Consider the following 27,005-nt stretch of genomic DNA (forward strand, 5'->3'; position numbering starts at 1 on the left):
TTTTTTCCAAGAAATTTCGCGTTCTATCTTAAACGCGAGAATAATAATTCGAATAAAAAACCAAAAAACCAAAAAAAAAAAAAAAAAAGAAAAAAAAAAGTAAAGAAAAGAAACGAACACAGCGAAAGGGCATTAAGCGGTCTCCGTTTTTGCTCGCATTTTCATATAACGCGACATTTTGCGTTGCCTGTCGCCCGTTTTAATTTCCCCCCGGTCGTGCGTTTAATGAAACGAATGGCGCGGCGCGCGACGCGTACGAAACGATCGTTAATATTTTCAGTTAGAGACGAGAGATTAATCATTCCGTGTTCCCTCGTTTCTACCTTCGTTCCTCTTCTTTTTTTCTCTTTCTCTCTCTCTCTCTCTCACTTTTCCGAGATCATCGAATATGTACTTTTCCTCCTGGCGGTGATAATGAATTCGAGAACGCACAACTCTCCGTTAATATACGATATTACAGTCTCTAGTTAGACTTGTTCGATAAGTTTTCCACTGTGAGGACATAATTCGAAGTGACACGTTGTCGAGATAAATCGGTTCGATAGGTGAATTAAGGCGCAGGCAAGAGCAGAGAGGCGAGAGGAGGAATGAAAGTGGTCGAAGGAGGGAGAGAGAGAGAGAGAGATAGAGGGGGGAGGGAGGAAGAAGAAGAGAAAAAAGAAAACGGACGAGCGGGAGGAGCGTTAAGTGTGCCGCAATCAATCTTACCTTGTACGCGCGCCCAGAAGATTAATGCACTTTCAAATTTCATTAATTCTTCACTGCATAATGAGCCGCGGGGCGAACGAATAACTTTCCTTAACGCCGCGATAATGCCGCCGAGAACCTCCGCACTGTAATTGCATCAATTCGTCGGTAATTCGCACAATTATCCTTTCTGATTTTCCGGCCGGCACCGGAGAGCTAACTGCTCGAGAGCACGCTTCCAATTAATCACGCGCCACCTCTACGAATCTCTCCGCGTAATTAAAGTATGTCGTACGCCGCGAATCGGCGCGATTAATCGGGTGTCTTTGTGGGAGATCCCGAGACGATCGACTGCAGCCACCGCTCCGTTGGATATTTACCTCGAGACTCGTGCCACGCGATTCCGGACACCTTTCGCAGAGTTTTCTCGCAACTTTGAATTCGTTTCGAGCTCGCAATTTCACTGACCTCGGGATCGTTGGCGTGTGTGGAAAGTTTGGTAGAGAAAGTGAAGGGAAAGGTAGCGGAAGGTGTACAGGTTTGTCTAGTTTTACAATAAAACTTTTATTTACGAAGTAGCTAGTAGGATCACTTTAAAATAGCTGTAGACTGATATAGTGATTGGTTTCACGAGTAATGAGATTGATTACTTTGTAATAGTAACTTTGGCGAAGAGAAATGAGGTTACTATGATCTCCGAATCCAATTAAATTGATATAGGATAATTATCAGATCCTCTTTCGTGTTAAATTAATCACAGCAGTATCTAAATCTCTATAATCCATTTTTACTCGCCAAAAAATTTAAAATGTGGAAGATTATCGTTTCTACACGACTTGGTGGAAGTTCTCCAAGTTGACTCTAGTCAAGACAATCAAAAAAATATAACTTAAAACTTTTCTTGTCACTCTCGAAATAAATCACATGCGTTCGTTATTACTGTTATCACTATCGTCTAAATCTACAAGTACAAAGGAGAAATGGGACGAGTATATTTCATTTTCACGATAGCCAATTTTTCAGTTACAGTTGATACACAGATATGCCTTGAACGTCTTTATCGTTCTTCTTAAGTACTTTATATTTCATTTAATTACGCGCTCCGATCCGTTCAATTAAAGATTGATCACGATGTTTCGCGCGTTACAAAACTGCATTTATTCCAGACAGTGACAGTCGGCATTCTGGGTGCAGCAAAATCGAATCGCGGACACTCACTGCGGTGTTTCGATAAACAGCTGCACAGATTCAATTCGAAACTCTGGCGCTTCAAAATGGTACAGCGTTATTGAAGTTAAAGTGCCCTCGAAAATTTTAAGGGGAATTGCTGCGTTGCTAAAGAATGAAAACGAGACGTGTGACTGTTCACGTTGGCAAGCAAAACGATCCCTGTGAAGAAGAAGAGAATGAACGATCCTCAGATCGGTAAATCAAATGGTTATTTTCTCTGAACAAGGAGATTAATCTTCTCTCTTCTAATTCAAAAATCGTTCGAATTGAATAAAACTAGATTTCAAGTCAACTGAAATTTGTTTCATCCCCAAAATACTACTTATTGCATGAACATTTGCACGTCAGTCCAGCGTTACGTTACTTCTGCCCTTTTCCCCGTAAATGCACAAACATCCACAGCCTGCGATAATTAATAGTTGCATGACGTTATTAGTCGTCAAAGGGTCAACCTGAAGAGTGTTTTCTTTTTTCTTTCCTCTCTTCGACTGGCGCTTTCGGGAGAACAATAGAAAGTACGTAGACACAATAACAAGTGGAGGACGAAGGATTAATAGAGAGAAAATGTTCCCATTGAAAGGAACGATGGTATTAAAACGGTCTCTGGATAGAGGTAACAGCGTCGCGGCGTTCTGGAACGCCGCAGGTAAAAGTGCTTTGTTAGGGGGAGTAATTTCGATCGCGTGACAACGGCAATATAGCGCCGGTGGAAGGAGGCACGGGCAATTACGTGTAATTTCATACCCATTTATTGCCGGGAGAGCTCGTTTTTCGACTGCTTCTCGAGTCTCACCAGCGGCGATCGGCTCGGGATCGGGCCCGAGAGAACTCGAAACGAGCCCGGGCTACGCCGGATTAATCGATTTTACCTTGTCGAATAAAACGGTGTCGCGTGTTCGCGATATTAACCCGCTCGTTAAACAGCGCGGAACAAAATACCGCCAAGTCCCGGTGACTAATGATCGCGGGCAATATTGATTTTTAACGCGATAGAGATCGCCGGCAGGACCTAAAAAGTTCCGAGGGTACCACTTGCTGTTAAGTGTAGTTCGTTTCATGGCCACGAGCGTGTACCTATTAAGTCTTTCCTGAAATAAAATCCCGATTTGATATTTCTGTTTAGACATTAATACTGGGATGAATTTCTTTCTTTGTCACTTTTGCCACGACTGGAAGCAAACGTAAACATTTGTGTTGGAATACAACGACTCGACCATCCAGCAGTGTAAGGCTGGAAAAATGGCTTTATGAGGGGCAAAGGTTAATCATCTGTTTTCTATCCTCTTCACAGCATTTTCTACAGTTACGGACAGGACCATGCCGAACAGAAGGTTTAGTTCTTTGCCAGTCCCTGCCGCGTGACTATCTCATTTGTATCGCATACACCATTTGATTATTAACATTTGATTATTAACATTTCATTAAATAAAGACATTCGTTTCTTTTCCACACAGAAGTTTGTGTTATATTTTCACTACATTTCCTACAATTTGGAATGTATCTGTACCCTCTCAGCCTCGTGTTCATCTACAATGTACATAGATATTGCAATAATTAATCAATACGTAGTATTATATATTATACAGTACTATAATAATACCATCTGCTTGAACAAACTTACTTACTTATTATACCAATGCATTTGTCTTCGCACGGCCAATTTTTCACTCATCTTCACTTATTATTCCAACGAACGCGTCAATACTACGTATTTCTGACGTACATTCATCCCTTCAGAACCTATCTGCCGATCCCTGGAAGACTTGGCAACGGACTTAATCAGCTCCAATCGATTTCACCTCTAACCTTTCCGTAGGTGTTTCACGGTAAACTTCCTCCTGTTCACAAACGACGCTATCCGATTTTATGACTTCGTTGATTCCCCTCCCCGACACCACGATACAGCGTCGCAAAGCCCTCTGTCCGATTTCCGCGGAATAGCCTTCTTTTTTACGAGCGCTCGAGTCGATTTCGTTCAGAGCGGTGAAAGAGACAGGGACAGGGTGATCTCGCTGGGGCGGGCGAGCGAGCGAGAAACGCGCCGATTTAACCGAATTACCGTTGGATCAAAGCTTGCGAGTGGTAATTGGTGCACAGGTGTCGCCGATCAATCGTACACCGGCCGTCGGGGAAGCTATTTCGCTCGGATACCGAAACGCTTCGTGATCGATAGGACGAGCAGACGCCGGGGTGCCTAGACGAATTCAATGAGACACGTCATCGAAGCGACGATACAGAGAGACAGAACGAGTTGATAGAGGGGCCGAGCGAGCCGACTGGCTGGCGGAAACAAAGGAAGCGGAGACACTCGTCGCAGGATATACCTGTGATTTGCTCGCTGATTAACGATTAGAAGCGATTACTCTTGAACGTATCCGTATGTGTGTGCTTGTGTGTATGTGTAGAGTGAGATACGAACAACGTTGACGTGACTTTATCGCCGGTTTATAATTGAAAATCGCAAGAACGTAATGGAAAGAATCGTAGACTCGCTTACTCACGCGGTGATCTTTATTAGGGTAGTTTGAATCTAATTCGCGTCGACTAGATCTGTGGTCAAGATTTACAATATGGTAATTATATCTTTTTTTTTTTTTTTTTTCATTCGATGATATCGCAGTGTTTGTGTTTCTTCAACTAAAAATCTTTGAAATTTCTTTGAAATTTCGTAGAATTATTCTAGTTTTCCAAATTCGAAATTCCACGTGTTTGAGACGCAAATGTCTCATGCGCGGTTGCAAGCAGCGCAGACGGTTCTGGTCAGGTCGATTCGTTTGGATAGCGCGCATACGTACGCGAGAATTCGTATTCGTGCCTGCGCGACGTCGATGGAGAGATTGTAATAAGGCTCGCATGCTGGGGAACAATTAAATTATTAGTAGGTACATTGTGCACGACGGGATGTTTTATTGCACGGCGCATTCTGGTTCCGTCCTGCTTTCGAATCTTGCTTGCGACCATCGTGGGACGTTCATTTCTATCCGCGCGGTGACACGTACGCGTATGCACGATTTAAAAGCTTATTCTCCGCGCCGATTTGCCGGAAAAATTTCAATCAACGTTTTCAATGAAATGTAAAGTTCGTTGTGTCTGAAGCTTTTCTTTTCCGAGTCTCGGATCATTTACTGCGACGATTTTTAATAAAAAGCGGAAGCTTCGGTACTTTATCAAAGGAAAAAGAAAAGTATAAATTTTATAGTCAAGATAATGCAAAGTTTATCGCTACAGTTACATATGACGTTGAAATAAGAAGAAAAAGTGATTTAATTGCTCGCTTCGACTTTCAGTAGCTGCTGGCTTGCTCAAATTATTCAAAATCAAGCCCTTCGATTTATAAATCGATCCGTAGCGAAGAACTGACCCGATACTCTTAATTTAATTGCAACACCTTCGGAGTCGCTTTCGGATCGTGTTTATTAAAGGTAAAGGCTTACGAACGAACGCACACCACAGGCATCGCACCGATCTGGCCAGAGATATCCTAATAATAGCAGCACGCCAGCGAACAATTAAATTATTAAGTAGTAACGATAACGAGGGCCAGTCGCGTTGATTACTATTATAATGAAGGCACCAACGAATCGCAGTCCGTTCGCGGAGAAAACGCGAGCAAATATCCCGAGACTTGATCGCGCCGCGACCTTTTTTTTCTTCTTTGCAATGCCCTTATGAAATCTCGCGTTAAGTATAAAAACAAATTATGGTAACGAAAACACGAAAAGCGGCCAGCCTCGAGTGATGTTAATTGTTTCCTCGCGGGTCGACGTCGTTGAAATAATAACTCTTGAAAAACATTTTTTTTTTTTCTTTTTCACACAGGAAAATTGTTGAAACGATTTACGGTGATCGACACGTTTCGTTATCCAACACTCGTCGATTTTTCCCTGAAATTAATTCGAGTACATTCGAAGAGATCGATCAGTGTATCGCAGAATTACCGATCGAAAATTTCGACAGTTTCGATCTCATTTTCGGTCTGTTAAAGAAAAAAGTAAAAAGTACAGCGTTCGAACATTTGTAGATATTTTTTCTGAATACATTATACGTATTACAGGAAACATTTTGAAATTTCATTAGCACCGTAATGAAACCTGACCGTCGCGATTATATTGCCGAAATCCTATATACATTTCCAGATTGGTTTGAAATTTGACCGACATGATAATCTATAATAATCTCGTGTCCCATTATATCGCGTTATTAATGAAATTACAAGACACTTCATGTTTTTCTTCCGTATAACTGTCCCGAATCGTCTCCTGGCACATTTAAAACAAAAAAAAAAGAAAGGAAACTACACGCAATCGACACCGGTTGTCGTCGTTACTCGTTGTTCGTTTGCTCGTGATTTCAACGTAATTTCAACGAGATTTCGCGGCAAGATGGCGTCCAATTAAGCACACACGAGGCCTCCTCCCTTCACCGCTAGTGAATTAAACAATTTCTAACTCCGGTATCGTTTCAATTAACGCGCCTCGAGATGATTACCAGTTCGTTGACCCGTTTAGATGGAAATTTTATCCCCGTTGCAAGAACTTGATGACAGCTTAAGAGCCTTTCGCCGGCCGTTCTTAAGACACGCTTCGTGCACGTTCTCCCTCTCCTCGCGCCCTCGCACCCTTCTTCCCTTTTCTCGTCGTCGTTCGCGTTCTCTCGCCACCGCTTTGACAATTTAATAATTCGATACCGGTACGCGAATAATCGACGAACCCGATACTTTCCTCTCGCTCGATCGAGAGAGGATCGAGAGATCACGTTCTCCGTGTTTCTCCTCTCTCTCTCTCTCTCTCTCTCTCTCTCTCTCTTCCGACGTTACGAACCTTCACGAGTTCCCCTTCGACGAGATAAAATTCACCCCTCCGCGGCTGCTGAAAGCAGTCGGCCAGTGCCGCAGAAAAATGATTATCCGATCAGGCTGACTTTTGCTCGAGTAACAGCTCTCGCCGCTGCGTAACCAGGTTTCGCAAACCGCCGCGTGAATTAACGATGCCGGTTCGACGGCAACTGCGTCTCGGGCTGGCTATCATTGGGAAATCGTATCGTTTCTCGTTCAACTTTGATGAGTATACCTAATGATCAGATACAGCAGTTGCTACTCCGATCGCGTTTACTTTGACCGAGTTGCAACGAATCGCGATTGTTTTATCGGCGACGTGACGTTTGAAATGCTTGTTACCTTCCATTCGAATAATTTTATCAATGTATAGCGAATCGTTGAGCAAAGTCTGCGTTCAGAGCTAACGTTGTCAAGAGGAAAATTCAAGAAATCAATTACAGATTTGTTAGTAATGCGTGTTTTGAAAGGTATATTTGTGTTATACGAAATGGCTCGAATTTCATCGTGCCAAATAAATACGCAGTTACTCATAAAGCTAGGACATATTTTGTGAATTTCTGTACTTCACGACGAAACTCTGAAACTTTCTGGAATCGGAGTGTTCTCTGTTCAACTCTTTTCAATCCGCAATTCCACGTGTCGCACGTACGTAAATACGTCAGAGCAGTCGGGATTAATCCTCGTCCGCGATATTCTCTTTTTCGCCGAACCTCGTGCTCATCTTGCCACTCGTGCGACAATCGAATGACAATCCTGCCCCCTTGATAACCCTGTTTCGCGGGGGCAACGCCAAAGGTAGTCGGCGCGCCGCGTGGAAAAACAGGATAACTTTACGGGACATAGACGATTTTCATGGATCGATACGTGCGTCAGATTAAAGTGCGCGACAGGTGACAGTGGCTTTTACGAAGAAATTTCCGTCGAAACTTTGTGCCGCGCAAAGTGGCCATTGCGTTTCGTTCCGGAGATAAAAACTGTGGCGTGGAGACCCGTGGCAGGAACGAACCAGAAGAAGTCCACGGAGACAGGAGAAAATAAAGATCAGAGAAAACGAGCGAAAGAGAACGAGAGAAAGTGCGGAGCGAGGAAGAGCGAGAAAGGGGAGAAGAAGAGGGATGGCAGACCGGTGACGGTCCACGAGAAGACAAATTCTGTAATCCTCTTTGGTCGGCGAGCTAAGCCCTCTGTGTGACGGCATACCGTCTTCTTTCTCTTATTTCCTCCTCTCGTTTTGCTTTTCCTTGTCTCACCCCTGTCCTCCCACGCCGATCAAGGAAATTAGATTTCGAATCGACAGCCGTGCTTAAGTATAAACGACGAGGAGGCATCGAACAACAGGGAACGAAGGAGGAAACAGGAATTCACGGCGGCGGACAGACCGACGGTGAGATCGGATGGACGTTTTGCCCTGACGGCGGTGAGATCGGTAACCATACCGATCGCTCTTCGATTTTAATCTATTTGCTTGGCTGGAAAATTAGCAGCCGGGTAACCAGCGATAAGCAATATTTAATTAACCGACGAGAAGCGAGAATTGAAATCGTAGGGAAAGCGAGAGAGAGAGAGAGAGAAAGAGACAGATAGACAGAGAAGGAAAGAGAGAGATTCGATATTCGAATTTCACGAAACGAGAGAGAGCCGTCTCGTCTCAATTCTTGCCCGCGAATCGAAATCACGTCTTGTCAAGCTGTCACGGCGAATTCATTAATCCGCCGTCAATCGCGCATAAAACGCGCCACCACCGATTTCAAGGGAATGAAATTCGTTTCGCGGATAAGTTGAAAGGCTACGCGAGATAACGACTCGGTAATGTGCTCGATGAAAGCCGAACTTCTACACCGCCGAATGGCTTGATATTCAACGAAAAAAACAATCGGTTCACCTCTCGTAACTCGTTGGATCGTGCGTCGTCGCTTTGTGATTTTTAACGCGCGGACCAAATAAAATCTTGCTCCTCGCAATTGCGAGCGCGCCGTTTGATCCAAACAACAATTTGCGAACGCACTCCGGGGGGGAAAAAACGGGGAAAACAGAGGGAAAAGGGGGAATGACCAAAGGCATTCCCGTTGGTATTCCAAGTTCGTGGGCGAAACAAGATCGTATCGCGCCGGTGTAAAGCGGTTCTAGTCCATTCCAGCTACTTAAGAGATTGACACGAGAAGATAGTATAATGGACGAAGCGGCCGAGGAATCGTGGCCTCCTCCTGAATCGAGCACCGGCTCTAATGGGCCAACACTGATCGTTGATAAATTTCAAAACGCCACGGGCCACCATTTCGATTCTTCCGCCGAGGCTTGAATCCACAGAGTCGATTAAGCGGGATAATAAAATCACGTTAATGTATTTGTCCACGCTGTTCTGTCCGCGCGGACGCCGACGCGATACGTCTTTCTCCTTGCGACACGTCATTTTTTAACCTATTTCACATTGTCGTACACTCGATACAACTGATAACGCGTTGCGAAGAAATCGCGAAGAAATGTAGTAATTAGTTTCATAAAATTGAAAAAATAAATAGTAAATAAATAGAAAAAAAATAAATAAATAGAAGAATAGGAAAATAAATAGAAAAATAAATAAAAAAGAAATAAATGAAGGATTCCTTTTTCATTGGACATCTTGGTACAGAAAAATGACACATCCTATATTTCCTTGTATTACGTATTGTAAAGTAGAGAGAATGTGTAGATCGTAACATCGGTATCCTTGTGCATAAATTATCCTGCCACGTGTATTATGTCGAATGTTATTACCGAGACACGCAACTTCTCGGAATACAAAAACGAAAATGTAAATATTCTCCGCAGTCGCGAGGCGAATAGGATTGAACAAGTCGAATGTTTACGCTCTTCAGTCGTACGGAAGCTATCGAAAGTGTAACATTCGCATGAAATACGGCCAGTTAAGTGCGCGTTAGCAGTAAAGTGATAATGAATTTATCAGAATAACTCGATAATTATGGAAAAAGAAAAGATGGATATGTAGCAGTATCTGACAACTTGCTATAAAGCTCGACTGCTAAACAAATTGCAAAAAAAGCTGGAGTTACGATCGAATTAAGAGTTAGGAATGCTCAAGAGTCTTTTAAAGAATTGTGAACGTCTGAAATGACGAAAATTGCAACAGAAACCTCGATTAAAGCAAGAGCATGAGCTGTGCTGTTTGCAATTTGCAGAGAAACGTGTTTGTATGAATGAAAAATGGCGAAGAGTGAAAAGAGGTTCAATTTAGACGGACCTCCACTACTCTTATCGTTCTTTACGAAAGAAGCAACAACAATTTCCGATTCGTCGACCGATGGGGAAGTGTTGGTAAGTTGGAAATAAAATTTCTTACGGGAGGATTAAATAGTAAAAAGTATATTGAAACGATTGACGAACAAATTAACAAAGTATGCGACACGAATTGCTGGGAATAAGTACATTTCTCGATATGATAACGCGGCCGTGCACACCACGAAAGCAGTAAAACTTTGCAAACAAAAAACTTCGTGCTTTAGAATAGCCATTTAAGTCTGTAGTAGACTTAAATTTTATAAAAAATCGTTGTTATTTATTTAATAAAGAAATTTTTAATGCTATCTTTTAGATAAACGATTTCGATTTAAAATTAAAAATGAATAGGAGGATCAATTGTTGAACGTTAAAGTTCAATGTGATATAATAACTTTCTTTCTTCTTCAAGAAAAACTAAATAGCAAGACGCTGAATGAATTTCTGAATTTTTCCCTCTTCGCCGGGCTGGTCATCATAGAGGTCCAAGATAAACGACACGGAAAATATTGAAATCGAGAGTAAACGACATCGGTTTAAAATCAAAAATAGGCAGTGGGATCAATGTTGAAGAGTGAAATTCGCCGGGAATAACGGTATCAGTTTTGATTCTGAAATTAGACAGGGAAAACTTTCGGTCCGCGACACCGCGTCGCCTTTAATCGGCGAAAATTCGAGCCACTTGGCGGGTTATATACCGGGTGATCTCGATATAACGGCGTAACATGCGGTAACAGCGACGGCGCGGCGACGCTCTGCACCTGCACCTCGCAGAATTTAATCACGATGGTTACTCTGTCCGACCGAAACCAATTATTGCGCAGACGTACTCACACACGCGCTTACACCGCCCAGTTATGCGGACATTCTCTACGCACCTATATAAATCTCCGTATCCCCCCGTATGGATATAATGTACCGCATTAATTTCCCTCTGAACGCATGCGATTCCGTATTTGTCGCCCACCAAAATGTCCGACCACCGGCTATGTTACTCTATTACTAGCCAGACATCATTGGTAATTCGTTTAACGTTTAGGGATTTTGCCACGCTCGATGAAAACTGTAGATAATGTTTGATTCAACACATTCGCCGGTTTATTACATTCTGGTAGAATTATAATAGAACTCCATTCTTCCGGGCTCGTTTACTATAAGTAAATTACTAATGTTCGTATCGTTGATCAGTCAGAAGAATAATACATCTAAAAGAAGAGCATCGATTTTGAGATATCTGTAAAATTACATTGATCGTACGAAGATTGTCGTTACTTAGAAACTATTTATAGCTAAGTAGCTGTATTCTATATGAAACTTAATTTCATAAAAAAATTTATTTCTTCCAACTGTGCCGTGCTTCTAGCGAAGCTAGACTAATTTCCTAGAAATGTTACGAACGAGATCGGTAAACTCTCTGTTAAACGATAAACTCAAAAAATAAATCCAACCCAGTAAACTTGGGATACCATTATCGCGAATTTTATTTCTCGATCCAATCGCTCTGTCAAAGTAAAGCGAGATCCCGACGCCTGAGCCTGAATCTCATTTCGTCACCGATCCGGGCACTGGAACTCAACCTCCAGAAGTCACCACCCTCTTACCGTGGCACGACGTCGTCGTTTAACCTCTATCTCCAGTATCCAGAGTTCCCTTTCATCGCTCTGTTCTCTAGGCGGCGGTCGCATCTTAAAACAGAAGTTGCTCGGCGTAGCTTAGACGGTTGACGGGTGGAGAGCCTGGAGGAAGAAGGGTGCGCGATTCTGTCTGGTAGCATGGACGGATGGAGGAAGAGGGAGGGTGGGCGAAGGTGGGCCCCGGGGGCGAAGGAGAACGATGGTGTTGGCACTCTCGGGGGCCATTATTGATTGTTGTTGATAATTAGCCGGTACAGGCGCGTCAATCACGAGGCAAGGCGAGGTTATTAGGCTGTTGGTTAGCACCGTTCCGATCGTACACGTACACGCACGCACACACGTGCACAAGCCGTCACGCCGGATACGTTGTGCAGAACGTGCACAGGTGTCCGTTCTCCGTACCGTGTGTGTAGAAACGTGTGCACGAGCACGCTCTGTTTGTACGTGTCTGACTACATTGTATACACCACTGCGTGCGTGTATGTGTGTGTGTGTGTATGCGCGCCGCCATTGAGCCACCCGATTACCCCCCACAATTCGATCTAATGCGCTACGCTGCGATGCGAGAGAAGGTTAATTATGCAGTTAATGAGAGGCTGAATATATATATACCCCCACGGGGTGTCGGGGGCAGTGCCGATGAAAAGAGTATCATTTGGATCCCGTGGCATCGTATTCGATTGTTGAATTTGGTTATGGTCGAAGAACGCCGGAAAACGGTGCTCCATTCCCTTCCCGTTTTAAATTAATCGCGTTAGAACGTTCGGCGGCAGGAGGGGGCGCGGAGAAGGGAGAGAGGGAGGCCAGTGTTTAAACGCGTAGCAACAGTCGGTGAAAACTCGGTGCTTTTTGATTGCCTGGAAAATTGATATGAAACCCGGCTGAGCGTTTTGTCCCCGCGTATACAAAAGCGATACGTATAAATATGCATACGAAACGAAACGACGAGCAGAGGGAGGCGAGCCCGGCAACCGGCGGTGAATTTTCGGTGCACAACTGGTAGCAACGTAGATCGTAGGGAGTAGGTGTGGTGCAGTTTGATTGACGAAAATGTCTATTCGGCAGCGCGCCCGGGTGGCCGCGGGAACACTCGTTGGAACGAGGCGCGCTGCTTCCGCAGAATCAATTTCTTCCCCCGATAACAGCGCGCTCGTGTCCTCCCCCCCGGATACCGTAATAAGGAGGGATAATGCGAGAGATGGCGGTAATTTACAGCGAAAAGGAGCGTGTAATAGTTTGCCGGAAGTGCAGGTTACGCGGTTACGTGTTACATAACTTGCTTAACGACGACGAAATGTCGTCTGACGAGACGCCGAGCTACTCTCCCTTCTCCGATTATGAGAAGACGTGTCAATTGATCCTTCAAATTGTTCAAATCTTTCCGACACGATAATTTTTACGAGCAACCCGAAACTGAGACATCTTTCGTTAACATTTAATTCTTGGTTAAAACTTGTTTTATTAACAAGTGAAATGTTACGTTGGCGCAGAATATTCGCAGAATATACTTCGAGGTCTGTCGAAAGTTGAAAATATTTTTTCGAAACACAGTTGTCGACTTAAACTTACACATCGCAGGAAAATTCCAACGAAAATTCGGTTTTTCCTTTTCGCAGATAGTCCCCTCAATTTCCGTGTCGCGCTCCGTTGAACATCGTGCCGAGCAAATTGCATCGAATCGTTGATTCCTACGAGATAAATTGCCGGATTGTGCGTCACGAAATTTACCGACACGTGTATCCGTGTGTCTCGCTTTCGATCGCAGAATACGTCTCGATAACGAGTCCCATCATCGTCAGTTAATTACACATTGACGTAGAACTTGTCCGTTCCCCCTGAAAAACACGTAACTCGTGCGCGTTAACAGCACGGACAAGACGGCTCGTTTTCTTTCTCAACGCTTTATCTATTAAAAATAACGTTCGTAACGAATAGAATTGTCGCGATAAGCGCGATAAATCGCGACTCGTAAATTTCCCTTTCTCCGGCTGCTCCTTTCACGATAGCGTCGTTAACAGCGGGAGGAATATACTATGCTCGTCGTGAAATAACTGTGCTCGCTGCTAAACTCGCGACAGATAAGCCTACGTTTTCGTTTTAACACAGCAGTCTCGCAAATGCAATCTGGCCTGCAATCTTTCACCTGCCACCCGGTATACAAACGCGACCGTCGATCCAACCGCTGGCGTGTAACGTTGTGCCAATGCGACAAGCTTTTATGAACCTTACGTTGTTGATTCTCGGTGGAAGTCTCTTGTCTCGTCCGTTGAACTTTTGACCGTCGATTCTCTCTCTCTCTCTCCCTCTCTCTCTTTCGTAAGAGGAACGGCTTATTATTGCAGCTGTTTTAATACAGGCGGATTAACGGTTAATGCGCGGATAAAACCGTTCGATTAGCGGCAACTTTTGATATCGGACAGATTCGAAATTACTCGCGAGTTTGGTAAACTCATTACGATCGCGCAAATATTGAAACGGATAATTAATTGTTTCGCGTAAGATTCGGCGAAATTCGGCTGTAATTTGTCGCACGTTCCCGTCGAATCGATTACGGATATTGTAATCGTCCAGGTAATAATTACGAATTCGCGTGAATCAATAACAGCCCCGATAGAGGCCGATGGGGCGAAACGGTAAAATTAAACAACACCCCCACCGACAGGCAGGGAAATTGGCGAGCCTTCCCGAACGATTTGTCTCACGCGACTTCTGAATGGCGATTTCGCAGCTCTAGCCTGTCTCGCTATAAAAACGTGGCGTTCCCGTTAAATCGATATAATTCCTACGAGTGGTCCGAGACGTTGCGAGAAATACAGTAGATCAAGATTGAATCGAAAATTGCTTTGGAAGAGTCATCTTTCGAATCAAATTCGATTGAAAAATTTCGAAATTAAAATCCGGCGCCGGTATTCCGATAAATTTGACGAGAAGCCTATCTTCTGACAATGATTTCGAACAACTTGTTGGATTCTTAAAAATAGATCAATCTGAGGAACATTCACACATGCAAATCACGATTTAATTTGATAATGAACAGTAGAACTACCGACTAAAGTATATTAGTAAAAAATATGTTAATAATACGATAAAGAACACGAGCTTTTATCGATATTAAAAATCGCTCCAGTATCTATCATCACAAATATATAAAATTTCCACAGAGAGTTATAAATTCGATCGCTTTGGTAATTTCAGTGTTAAATAAAAGGACGCGAGACTGACTTTGCAAACTTGAAGTGTAAAATATATTTTTGACTTTAATCATTGCTAAATATCTGTCATTACTTGCGACCGAAATCGAGACCAGTTAGAAATTTGAAACGGGCGAGAGGGGGGAGGGGGGAGGAGGAGGATTCCAAAGGGAAAACGGTGGAAGTCGAACGGTGCACGCGAATTCAAACGCGAGAAATCGAGCCCGATTCAGCGCCGAGTGATGAGCGTTGCAACACTTGTAATAGCTAGTATTATACGCGCATAATAGAGGTAATAGCCGGGACTGGGATAAATCGATCACCATTACCGTACCTATTAACCGTAACGACCGTTTCCGAGGAGACCTGACCACTCCCGTGGGTTCCAGGTGAGAACAGCTGCAACTCCACCGGCGGCGGCAGCGACGAGGAACTCGGAGCAGGCTGCGGGGACGATTTAAACGGGAACGGCGGCAAGAAGAAGCATCGTCGAAACAGGACGACCTTTACCACCTACCAGCTGCACGAGCTCGAGAGAGCCTTCGAGAAATCTCATTATCCGGACGTGTACTCCAGGGAGGAGCTCGCTATGAAAGTCAATCTTCCGGAAGTTCGCGTCCAGGTGAGTTGCAACACATACAGCGAGTCGTCTACGCGAAAATATTCAGTATTTTTCGTCGATACAGTCGATTCCTAGAAGAGTCCCAGTGATATTAAAACGAAAGGGTACGCGAACAGGAAAGAAATAAAAGTCTTTATTCGAATTAAAGTAGATTGCTTGTACCCGCGTGTGAAGAATTTCTCTGGAACTGTAAAAGGTACATGTAGTTGGTTTCATGGTTAGTTATCGTTTTAATATCACTCTGGTATAGTTCTGGCATTAGCGTGAAGTTAAATTGTAGGGTATTTTTATCCTATCGCTAGATCTGGAATTTATTCTGTAATTTGGAATTTGCTTCGAACGGTTTTGCCTCGCAAGTTTCTTTCCGGTTTTGTTGGAAAAAGAAAGAAAAAACAATCGCGTTATTAAATAATGTTGGGACAGGGTTGTTGCAACGCGGAGAGAGTACGTTGTCACAATATTACAAAGTTTCGAGAATTACCGACGTAAACGCGAAGGTGGGCTCGCTCGGCAATCGGAGATCTGTCGGTGAATCAGCGATTAGGAAGAGTAATTGTCTGAAATCGCGTTGTTAATCGGCGTACAGCCTGAGATCGTTTTCTCGCGGGGCAAAAACGAATATTCATACATTTTTAAATAATCACCCGACCGCGGAGTCACGCGACTAACGAGGTATTAACTCGTTAACCCTCACGACACCGGCGCGCGATCCTGTTACCTTAACGATTTCACAAAAAAAAAAAAAAAAAAGAAAAGAAAAAAAAAGAAGGGCGGGAATGAACGAACGGTCAGAAAGGCACTGTATAACGCGCCATAACTTCCAACGATGTTTATTAAACAACCGCCATCTCTGTCACCTCGCTCTTTTATCAAAAACCAAAGCCTGAAAAAAAAAAGGAAGGGAAGAAATGGAAAAAAAACAACCATCTCTGATCCAATGTTTCCCCTTTACACCCTCGGAAAAACGTCACTGGAAAAAGAGAAAAGGTAAAAAAAGAGAGAGAGAGAGAGAGAGAGAGAGAGAGAGAACCGTGCCCCGACAGAGATTGTTCCATCAAAATGAAGCAAACATTTTTCCAGTTCGGTCGGTCTGCCTTTTGCGCGATAATTCACTGACTAATAACACCGGCGAGTTGACAAATTACCTATAGGTTACAGCTTTTATGAGTTTTAAAAAAACTCGTAGGAAATAATACAGCGTCGGTTATGATACTTGACAAACGATTTCCAAAGCGATCCGCTCGTTTCCAAATTTATCTTTCTGCACGGGAATATAAATCTGCATAAATGTTTTCATCTACGAACTTCTACTCCGCGATTTTACAGTAAACACGATAACATCATATGTTGCCCTCAAATTTATAAAATTTCACTTTCTGATTTCAATTACGCTTTTTTTTTTTTTTTTGAACTTGAGGCTCGTGATTTGCGCTTCGAACAAGTGATGTTGATTGGCGCGAGGAGAGCGTGAAATTAGCATCCTCTGCCGTTTAGACGCGTTAGATTCGCAAACGGGAGGAATCGATGGCGAATCGACCGATTTATTATTTTCCACCGGTTAGGCTGGCTCTTTCCCTGTTACGCTGGAACCAAGCGGATACGAGTGTCGTGCGCGCGGCCAGCGAGCGGGCCGAGTTTAATGGCTGCGTTTCCGTGCAAACAATCGGAACAGCAATCGCCGGCTGACGCTGGCCCCGACGTATTAAACTAAATTAAATTAATTATGTGCGTGACAGCGATAAAAGCACGCAGTCGCATGCGACGACGCATCGATTAGACTCCCGAGGGCACGCTTCCCGACCGTGCCACCTACGAAAGTGTACACCGGCCGCGTGTACACTTTGCCAGACAATAACCAAGCCAACTTTCCAAGCGCACCTGCGTTTCTTTTTATTTAAACAAAATTTTTTTTTTTTTTTTACGAATTCGTCTTCTGTTTTATGTCTGATTTTTCCATTCGGCGATACTATTAACAACATTTACGAGACGATTTTATTATTATTTCGTCACGTGCAACATACTGTACGATAACAGTGAGTCGTTGTCAAAGACTGTTGTGATTTAGTCGTTTTAGCAGAAATTAGTAACGAGGGAAATATAAAAAGTGAATTGCGTTGAATCGATCGCAACGATTTTTATTAGACACGTCAGGTGATTTAGCAACGAACGTTTCTGGTCTTGTCGACGATCTTTATTTAACCACCTCGATTGGAAGCTCGGATCTCACGTTCAATTTATTTCTCGCTCGATATTTACTCCGAGAATGGAGTTAAAGGAAAGGAGTTAATCCGATTCTCATGAGATCGTTTCATCAACGAGGCTGATTCCATCATGCCCGACAAACGAATGGTCGCGACACACTGTCGACTCGAGCTGCCTTGGAAACGAGCGAAAGCAGAAGAAAATGCAAAAAATATTTCATAGCGCCGCGGCTTTGAAAGGAGAAGTAACATCTCCATTTCAATCGCCCAGCAGCCAAACAGCCCTAGTCGTCAGGAGGCAAAGCAATTAATAACAACCACCGAAAGAAAAGGGGGTGTGCCCCATAGGCGAAACGTGAGAGAAGGACGGGGGATAACGCGGCGACGGCGGCGCTGCTGCTCTCTAGAAGAGAGTTGCAATTAAAAATTTAAATTGCGTTTAAAACCTGCCGGTGCTGCTGCCGTGCACCACCACCACCACCACCACCACCACCACCACCACCACCATCACCATCACCATCACCACCGTCCCCATCGTCGCTCTACTTTTTTCAATTTTCTCCAGAAGGGTTTGCTGACCTCTCCCTCTCCCTTTCTCTCCGTCGCTTAACATCGCTGCCCTTTTCGCTACTTCTGACAAGAGAGAGAGAGAGAGAGAGAGAGAGAGAGAGAAATGGAAAGGAAGAAAGAGAGAGAGAGAGAGAGAAAGAAAGAGGAAAAGACTGGAAAGCGAGGAGCTGGAAGGTGGATGAAGGGAACGCCAGCGCGCCCCTAAGGTACGCACCTAATCGCTTAAGCTTATTACGCGAGGCAGACAAGGCGAAGGAATCAGCCGCGAAGCTACGAGTAAAGAGAGCACGAGAAGGCACGGGGTGGATCAAGGATGATCGAGGAGGGTGAAAGAGGGAGAGAGAGAGAGAGAGAGAGAGAGAGAGAGAGAGAAGGGGCTCGGTAGGCGCAACGAAGAGGCGGACGCACGTTCGGTTTCATCATTTTTAATTGATAGCGCACGCCAATCCTATCTGTCGGATTTATTAGGCCGCTCGACGAGATGGTTTTGCGGAGGGGTGGAAGGGTGGCGAGGGGGGAGGGCGATAGCGAAGGGAAACGGAGCTTTTATTGGACAAAACCGGGTTGTTTCGGTGGTAGGAGGGGGCCCCGGTTGGTGGTCACCATAGCCCCGATTGTGTGACCGGGGAAAACGCGTTTTCCAGATTTTCCATGCATCCTCTCTGCCTCTCGAGCATACACATACGTACACGGTAATACGTGTACGTACGGTTATGCGCGTGTATGCACGTGCAGGCAGATTGATTGCTGGGATTAACACTGTTTTCTCGCGATAATTATCGTCCACGGAGTGCGGAGATTTTATTGGATACACAGCTACGCTCCGCCTCGGCCGATATCGAAACGTCGAATTGCTTGTTAAGCTTGTTATTGTAATTCAGGTTTACGCATCGTTTTCAATGCAGCGCGCGTAATCGGCTCGCGGAGAGGAAAAGAATCGCCGGCAACGCCGCGGTTTAAATTGTTTCTTGAATGAAAAACGTCGGGGAATGTTCGTCGTGATTGACAATGTTCTTCGAGTTTACGGTTCCGGTTCGGTCGATCATTCGTGTTCTTGACAGATTTCGTTAATTTCGAGCGACGTGGCGACGTTTAGAAATTGAATTAATCGCGAACAAGTGGAGTGAGAGAAGGAAAAAGAAAAGGTGGAGATTTTTGATTCGAAAATGAACGACACTTGGTACACACGCGATCGTCTTTGAATTAAAATTCCAATAAATTTGTTTCTGCACTATGATGATCAGAATATTAAATTCAAGTAATCCAAATGTTTGTAAAAAGAACTATCGAGAAAATATAACAATTAATATTGCATAAATATATTTTTATTTTATCGAAAATGGCTGCACGTTCTTACTGAGGGGAAAAATAAAAAAATCTAACCCATCATTTTAATGACTCAAACTCAATAGGTTCTAATGTTAAGGTCACGTGCAGTTTTCTCATGACTGAGAGACACTTTATTCTCGCCATTGGGTAATTTTATTCTCGTTCATTCCTCTTCCGTGCGCTTAACCAGAGAATAACGAAAATTTCACCGTCGTACATTACACGATTAGGCGCATCGTCGACGCGCGTTTTGCCTCGCCGTCACGCGATCGTAAGTTCGGTTGTAAAAAACGCGGCATAGGCCAACGATTTGCCACAACTGGAATCGATATAAGGGCGAGTTTCGCTGGAAACACTCGTAGAAATCAGCTCCATCGTGAAACACTTGCCAACCGGGAATAATCGTGGTGATTATCATTCGATAAATTACAAATAGGAAGCGAAAAATCTTATTCCACAAATTTATCGCTGTCCGAAACTAACTCTTGATTTATAGAATTGACCATCGTGATTTCTGAACGAGCTATCAAACAGTTAACATGATAAAGTTAAGATGATGAAGTGAAGTGCGACTCATTATCTAAGAAAACTTGTCGCAGAGAAATCGCGACGAGACTGTGACCAGATCGCCACGGGGGAAACGCGAATCGATGGCCGGCGTATTTTCACGAAGCGAACGGAAAAAGGAGAGAGAATGAAATCGACAATCGGTCGTGGAAAAGGCACGAAGAGGCGGGCGGAAAAAAGCGGGCAGATTGATTTTTCGCGGTAGGCCAACTAATTTGAAGAGAGAGAGAGAGAGAGAGAGAGAGAGAGGGAGAGAGAGAGAGAAAGAGAGAGAAAGAGAGAAAGAGGAAGCGGCCGCGACGTGGCCGGATGGTTCGATCGTTCGACGCGCTCGGCCGCTCGACGATTGCCAATTGGAAAAATACTCCAATTCGATTACAATTTTTTTCATCCGCTCGCGCACCGAGTCGCGGAAGAATTTCAAACCGCTCTCGCCTACGACGGGAAATACATTCGTCGAGCGTGATAGATGGGCGTGGGGATAGAACCCACGACGCGGGGGTTTGGGACGTGAAACTAATATCGAAGCTGCAATCGTTTCTGAAAGCTTTTGAGAGCGCAATTTAAAAGCGATCTTCCCTGTTTTCGTTCCATTTACAAAGAAAATCGGTACACGCCGCACGCGCGCGTCTACGCCGTCGAAAAATATTTTCGACGAACGTGTGCGGAAGTAATTCGCGCGGATGCGTGCGATGGTGGGTACGTAGCACGTAGCAACCGTATCTGTGGGAATTCCGTGCATGACATCGGTGACGTCAGAAGCCCGACTGAAAACAAGAAGCGCGCGCTGGAAGGGTGAAAACCGGTTAGTTTCTAGGAAGAAAATCATCTTTGCCAGGAAGCAAGAACGTGTGTGAACGAAATAAAAGGGGCTTCTACGGCGCTTGACGTTATTTACCGTCACGTCGGCATGGAAACCCCGTTCAAAGGCAAGAGACACGCGTCTCGTTCTACAACTATTTTCTTGCATATGAACTGCATTAATGATATTCTACCTCGACTACCCACTCTAAACAATTAACCCTCGTTTCAGACGATAATTCCACGTCTACCTGGCTCGGGAAACACATCGTTTGATCTTTAACACGGTAGACACTGTTCGCTAGACGGGGTAAAGTTACGATTTCTTGCACGCTGACATGTACCGTAGATATTTTTGCTATAAAGGAACGAAAGGACAAGAGGATATAGAATAATTTTGACGTTAAAGCAAAGTCAATCAGTTTCTCTGTTTCGTAATTTCTTTCACTCACGTTTGAAAAAGTTGCCCTCATAAACATGACAAGTTCAATCACGTTTACTCACAGCTGTGCATATCTATAATACATGTACAATCGTTTTCCATTCTCGCAAACCTTGTAATAATAAATCAAGTTCGTACTGAAATAAATTAATACTCACGCGAACATGGTACTAATGCTAATTGTATATTTCACAGGAAAGAATCAGTACAGTATTGCGTGATGACAACATTTTCATTAAAATCAATAGGAAACGTAGATACAGTAGAAAATACGGTTTACACGTGCAACGGTTTACATAGAAAGACGAAAATTTACGATTATTTAGAGCGAACAAGTCGAATCGGCGAGCGAGTCGGGCGGCCGTTTAATTCGGTTTTATTAGGGGGCCAAATCGTGATCGTTAGCGCCGACACGAGGCCGGCACGAATCGCAGGTGACTGTCTGGGCTAGGCGCACCTATATCTACGGGGTGTCAAATTAGTCACGCACGCGGCCTCCGCCTAGCAGGCCGGCGATCAACGCCCGTAACCATGGCTACTGCCGCGAATTTCTCCGCACGACGACTCCGCGCCGCTTCCCGACGCAATTGCGCACGCAATGCGGAAAAAGCGTGCCGAAAATTAACGAACGTGCCAGCCCTGGCTCATGCGCCGTTCACCCCTTTTTTCGGGAGAAAATTAGTACCATTCTGTCTTCTTTTTCTCCACCATCCCTCCCTCCCCCACCCACTCCCACTCCCCCAAGTCTTTTTTAATCACAACGTTCTTCATAAACGACCATTTCCGTTGACCGTGTTGAAAATTGCAAGTGTTGAAATTGTGAAATGACAGAAATAGAAAAAGCGACTTTTTTTTTTAAGTGAAAAAAAGGGGACGAATATGGCGTGTAGAATATGGCGAAAAAAATTGCAAGGGTTAGAATCGTTCGTTTTAATTTTATTGTCGGCAGGCGGAATTCACGATTTCGGGCACCGGGTTTGGAATGAATAGATTTTAATGAGTTTGTTAATATCATTTATGCTGGACAAACGCTGGAGGCTTGTAGCATTTCAATTCCCAAATTGCGCAATTACGTTCGATGATCGACGAATATCGAGTCTTCTCTTTTCTTTGAATATCGGGAATCTTGGATCACGAATTTCGTGATTTCGTTTTCATTGGATTCGGTTGATAATGTATCCGTAGTTCGGTAGTATGGAACGGATATAGCTGTTCCCCTGGCTGGCGACCAACTTGCTCGTACCCCTCGTGGTCAGTAGACCGAAAACCATAAGCTTTACGTCGTGATATTAATACCCATGCGTGGCACCATAAAGCTGTTTAGCGAAGGGCAGTGAGAATTCTTACACCGGACTAATGGTATTCGCGTTGGCTGAACGCTTTCGTGGATATAAATCAAAATAATGTCTTGATGAAATGGCACTTTGTTTCCTACTATTTGTACCATAACGGGCACAGTATGTCCCTTGAGAAGAAGAACATATGATTATATCTTCCACCTACGTTACAAGTACAATATCAACGGAGGGAAAAAGTACCCCCTTAAGTAGATTTGTCCTGTTCAAATGGACAATCTTCGAGCCTTCCATCCGAGAGGAACAAAATTACTATGCAACGATTGCATTCTTTAAAAGAGCATCGCTTTATCGAGGACACTTTTATATGAGTGGCTTTGAATCCCAATGGAACTTCTAGTGACCTTGAAACAAGATCGACAATATGATCGTTCGTGACCCTTCCGATCATTCTGCCTGTCAATGACACAACTTCAATGATCCCTCTATGACCTTCAAAACGTCCAAATAATTGTCAATTTCAGTGAACCATCGTGTCATTCAAGTGTGCAATCTTCAACTTGTTCGATATACTCTGAAAAATTCCCCTTTCCACCACCTTCTTTTTATCCTGCCAACCGAAAATCATCCGAAAATCATCAGTCAACGACGTTGATAACGACTCGAGCTGTCCGTTGAATCATGACAGGCCGATAGTCTCGGTACATCTCGAGCGTGTTAAGGACCTCGGCCCGGGGGAAAGAAAGAAAGAAAGAAAGAAAGACGCTCGCGGATACAAATGTTATTACACGCAAGCACCTCTGATCTTCCGCGTGAGCGACCAATGGGCTTTCTCTGCCGGCCTTCTTCCCCCTATCAGATCGTTTTTCTTGTGGGTGCGGCGTTTCCAGGCGGAAAATAAGATAATGGCCTGGTGCTAGGCGCGAACACGGCGGCGGAGAGGAGAGAAAATAGGGTGGCGGGAAATAGCGAAGATCGTGAGAGCGGGACACCTGCTGCGCGACGGAGGCCGTCACGGAGGAGCGAAGAAAAAAAAAAAGTATGTAATGCGACGGAACGCGTCGGAGAAGCGAGGAGCCTCTTGCTCCGTCGAGAAAGTAGAAAAAACATGTGCCGTCGCCGGACCGTCCACTCGCGTTAGCTCGATTGAGCGTCGTCCAAGTGGTATCGCACGTAATAAGTCAGACCAATTGGCGCGCGGTCGAGTCCGAGCGTCGGCCGTCTAATTGGCCGTTCTAAGGAAGTTTCTCGGAGACGATAAATGTTTTTTAAGCAGCGGATAGTATATTTGGATCGTTTGCAAAAGTGTAGCCTGCGGAGATTGTGGATAATAAGCGTAAAGACCGTGGAAAACGATTGAAGAATCAACAGCTAAAATCTCTCGAGATGTTTCACGAAATGCATGTTTGATACTTTAGAGATTATGATACGTCGTGTTTTATTTTCTTTAAGGTCCCGTTGAAATTGCGATAATAGAAAAATTGTCAATAGACGTTACGAACACCGCTCTTTTCTTTTTCGTATAGCTCACCGCCCCGAGCGTATACGATGAAAAAATAATCAGTAAACAAGTACACTGGTTCTATCGATATCTACCACCCCCGTTCATAAAAACTTTCTTATCGCGTTTCGTTATGCCTTTCGCAACACCTCTCAGTGTAAGTTCCTTCGATTTACTCCCCTCCTCAGCTTGGGTTCTTCGCTTGAGAAAACAAGGCAAAGTCCGTCGTCGGTTGCGTGAAGACCAGCCCTTGGTAGATTTCTCAGAAAGATCAACCCTCTCTCGTTTTTAATCGAAGTTACACGAAACTCGCGGGTTACCGACGCGCTTCGTTAAGGGACTTTCCGTCAAAGGTGTAATAAACCCTGGCGTTTTTCGAAACTCGCGAAACAATTACCGGGCGAAAGGATGTCGTGCCTCGTTCCTAAGAAAACAATTTCCCTGCCGGTGACGAAACATAGGTTCAAACCTTTAAGCGATTAACACCTTGGTGAATCGATCGACAGGGCATCTTTTACGTTTTCCCAATTTAAACGGACGGGGTTCGTTTTCGTTTCACGGTAACAGACTGTCAAGAGCCTTAAGTCGGCGCAGAAACACATCCTTCGATCCTGCGGCTCGCGAGAGCATGCGAAGTGGGTAAACTCTTGCAGCGCCGTCTAACGAGTATTATAATTACTGTCGCGTAACTCAATATTGCCCCCTTGATATGCTAAACTCCCGCGGAATATAGTGTTAATAGGCGTGGAATGGCGTGGGACAACACCCCGCTTCTATTAATTGCACTTCACCCTAAATGCAAATTGTTCGAAATTGAGCGAGGGCTCCCCGAATATTTGGAAACTCCATTACGGGGCCAGTGTTCGTCCTTTCGTTCGTGCGCGCGCGCGCGCGCGCACACACACACACACACACACACACACACACACGCCCACGCGCAACCCTGAGGACCGAGCGAAATCTAAGGAAATTTTATGGTGTGCTGAAACTATGAGAAAAGTATACTTAACCTCCCGATCGACCTTGCGTAATACAGGATCAGTGGACTGTAGATTTTTACGCGTTTGTCAACGATGCAGAAATACTTAAAATATTTAGTGAATTTAATAAAGTTTCATTGAATTTGATAAAGTTCCATTCATTGTTTTAAACTACACTTACAAAAATGTGAAGACGCATAAATATTCGCAGCCCATTCGAGGCGATTTTACGACAGCTATGGGTCTAACTTTGATCTGTATTTTTTGTCTACGACTTCAAAATGAAGAAATTTTTAACTCCAAACTCTTTGTCTTTCGTTTCTTTTTTTCTTTCACGTCAAGTGCAGCAAGTCGTGCAAATAAAAATGATTAGTTTTAAAACGAGCAAGAGCGAGGAGAAACTCGGTTACGAGAAGAAGAAGAAGAAGAAGAAGAAGAAGAAGAAGAAGAAGAAGAAGAAGAAGAAGAAGAAGAAACGAAAGGTACGCGAACGACAAGAAAGAGGAAAGGTCCATAGTTTTCCGTAAATACGTTCGGAAGATTAGCTGTCCGAGGTTCTGAGGTCTGTGGCTCAATTAAGCACTCCGTTTAGCGCTTGACTAAAAAGGGTTGGCGGACCCTTGCTCTGGCCCCTCGAGCATCAATCATGTCAGAGCAACCCTTTTCCCGAGGGCGGTTTTGCTCCTCTATTGAGACGAAGTGTTGTGCTCAAACACAAAAACACTTCATTTGGCAGATTAGCCGTTAAACACCAAGGGTACGAACGCGCGAGCGGTTTTAAGCGGGATGAGCTACGAGGAGAGCGTGTAAGGGAGAAAGAGAGGGCCGGCTGGAAAAAGGCTGCACCCGTCAGCGAGCGTCGTTCGACGTAAATTACAGATGTAATTACAAGGATAATTAATTGTGGCGAAGTCGGTCCTCGAGAGTTGGTTAACGAGTTCAGAAAAGAGGACTACGCGTTCGGGCTTCGATGGAAAGGAGACGATAAGAACGTTGCATGCACACGAGTCGGGACCTCTAACGATATATCGCATGACACGCGAGCCTGATTAAATCTCGCTAATTGCGGACAAGAAGAAAGTTATCGTATCGTTTGCGTTCTTTTGTTTCCTCAAAGACTATCGGCGCCCTTATCCGTCCCTCTCTGACGACGTAATATCGTCCACGACAAAAATCTTCGATTTGTACTACCTTTTATCGCGAGACCTCTTCGGATAGTGGAGTTGCTCGGGCGAAATTTCACAAAATCGAAACGTCAACGACGGAAAACTCGGAGAACCGAGAAGACAAACTCGACGTCGTGTGAAATTTTCCAAAAAAAAAAAATCAGGTCCGACAACGACTCGTGAAATTTGTCTTGAAACGAGCGAAGGAAAAAAAGAAGGAAAGAAGGCTTTTCCCACGAAGCAACTGGATCCTGGACCCAGTGGCGGTGGTTTTGCCTAACCGCGTTTACGAGGCCAGCAAAGGGCCTTCATGTAGGGCACACGCATAGAAAATCCACGCATGTGCCTGCTCGTTTTAATATTCCATATAATGTTATGAAACCTTTGTCGGCATATGGTCCTGAGGCCAGCAATTAACAATTAGCTGGCGGTCCTTGTAATCGAATTACGAAGCCCATTGTCGGGCTCAGGTACAAACGTATTCAATTCCACTGGTTGCTGCTGCCCTTTCCTCCCTCTCTCCCGCCCCTCCTCCTCTGTCTGTCTGTTTCTCTCTCTCTCTCCCTCCCTCCCTTCAACCCCCTCCCCCTTGTCACTCCATCCCCCTTCTTTCCGTCGCCTTCATTGGCTCGTCTCCTTTTTTTCTCTCTTTCTTTTTTTTCTTTTTCTTTTTTTTTTT

The 27,005-nt window shown here is 44.3% G+C and overlaps 1 protein-coding gene across 1 annotated transcript in view; it reads left to right on the forward strand.

Annotated features, from left to right (window-relative positions):
* LOC122534289 (retinal homeobox protein Rx1-like) overlaps positions 1–27,005 on the forward strand; it is a 46,986-nt gene that overhangs the window by 5,582 nt on the left and 14,399 nt on the right. The window contains exon 2 of the mRNA XM_043664791.1: positions 15,242–15,474. Coding sequence (XP_043520726.1) covers positions 15,242–15,474 — 233 coding nt within the window. The remainder of the gene's footprint in view (positions 1–15,241; positions 15,475–27,005) is intronic.

This window comes from Frieseomelitta varia, unplaced genomic scaffold, assembly GCF_011392965.1.
Source record: "Frieseomelitta varia isolate USP_RPSP 00005682 unplaced genomic scaffold, Fvar_1.2 scaffold_582, whole genome shotgun sequence".
NCBI lineage: Eukaryota > Metazoa > Arthropoda > Insecta > Hymenoptera > Apidae > Frieseomelitta > Frieseomelitta varia.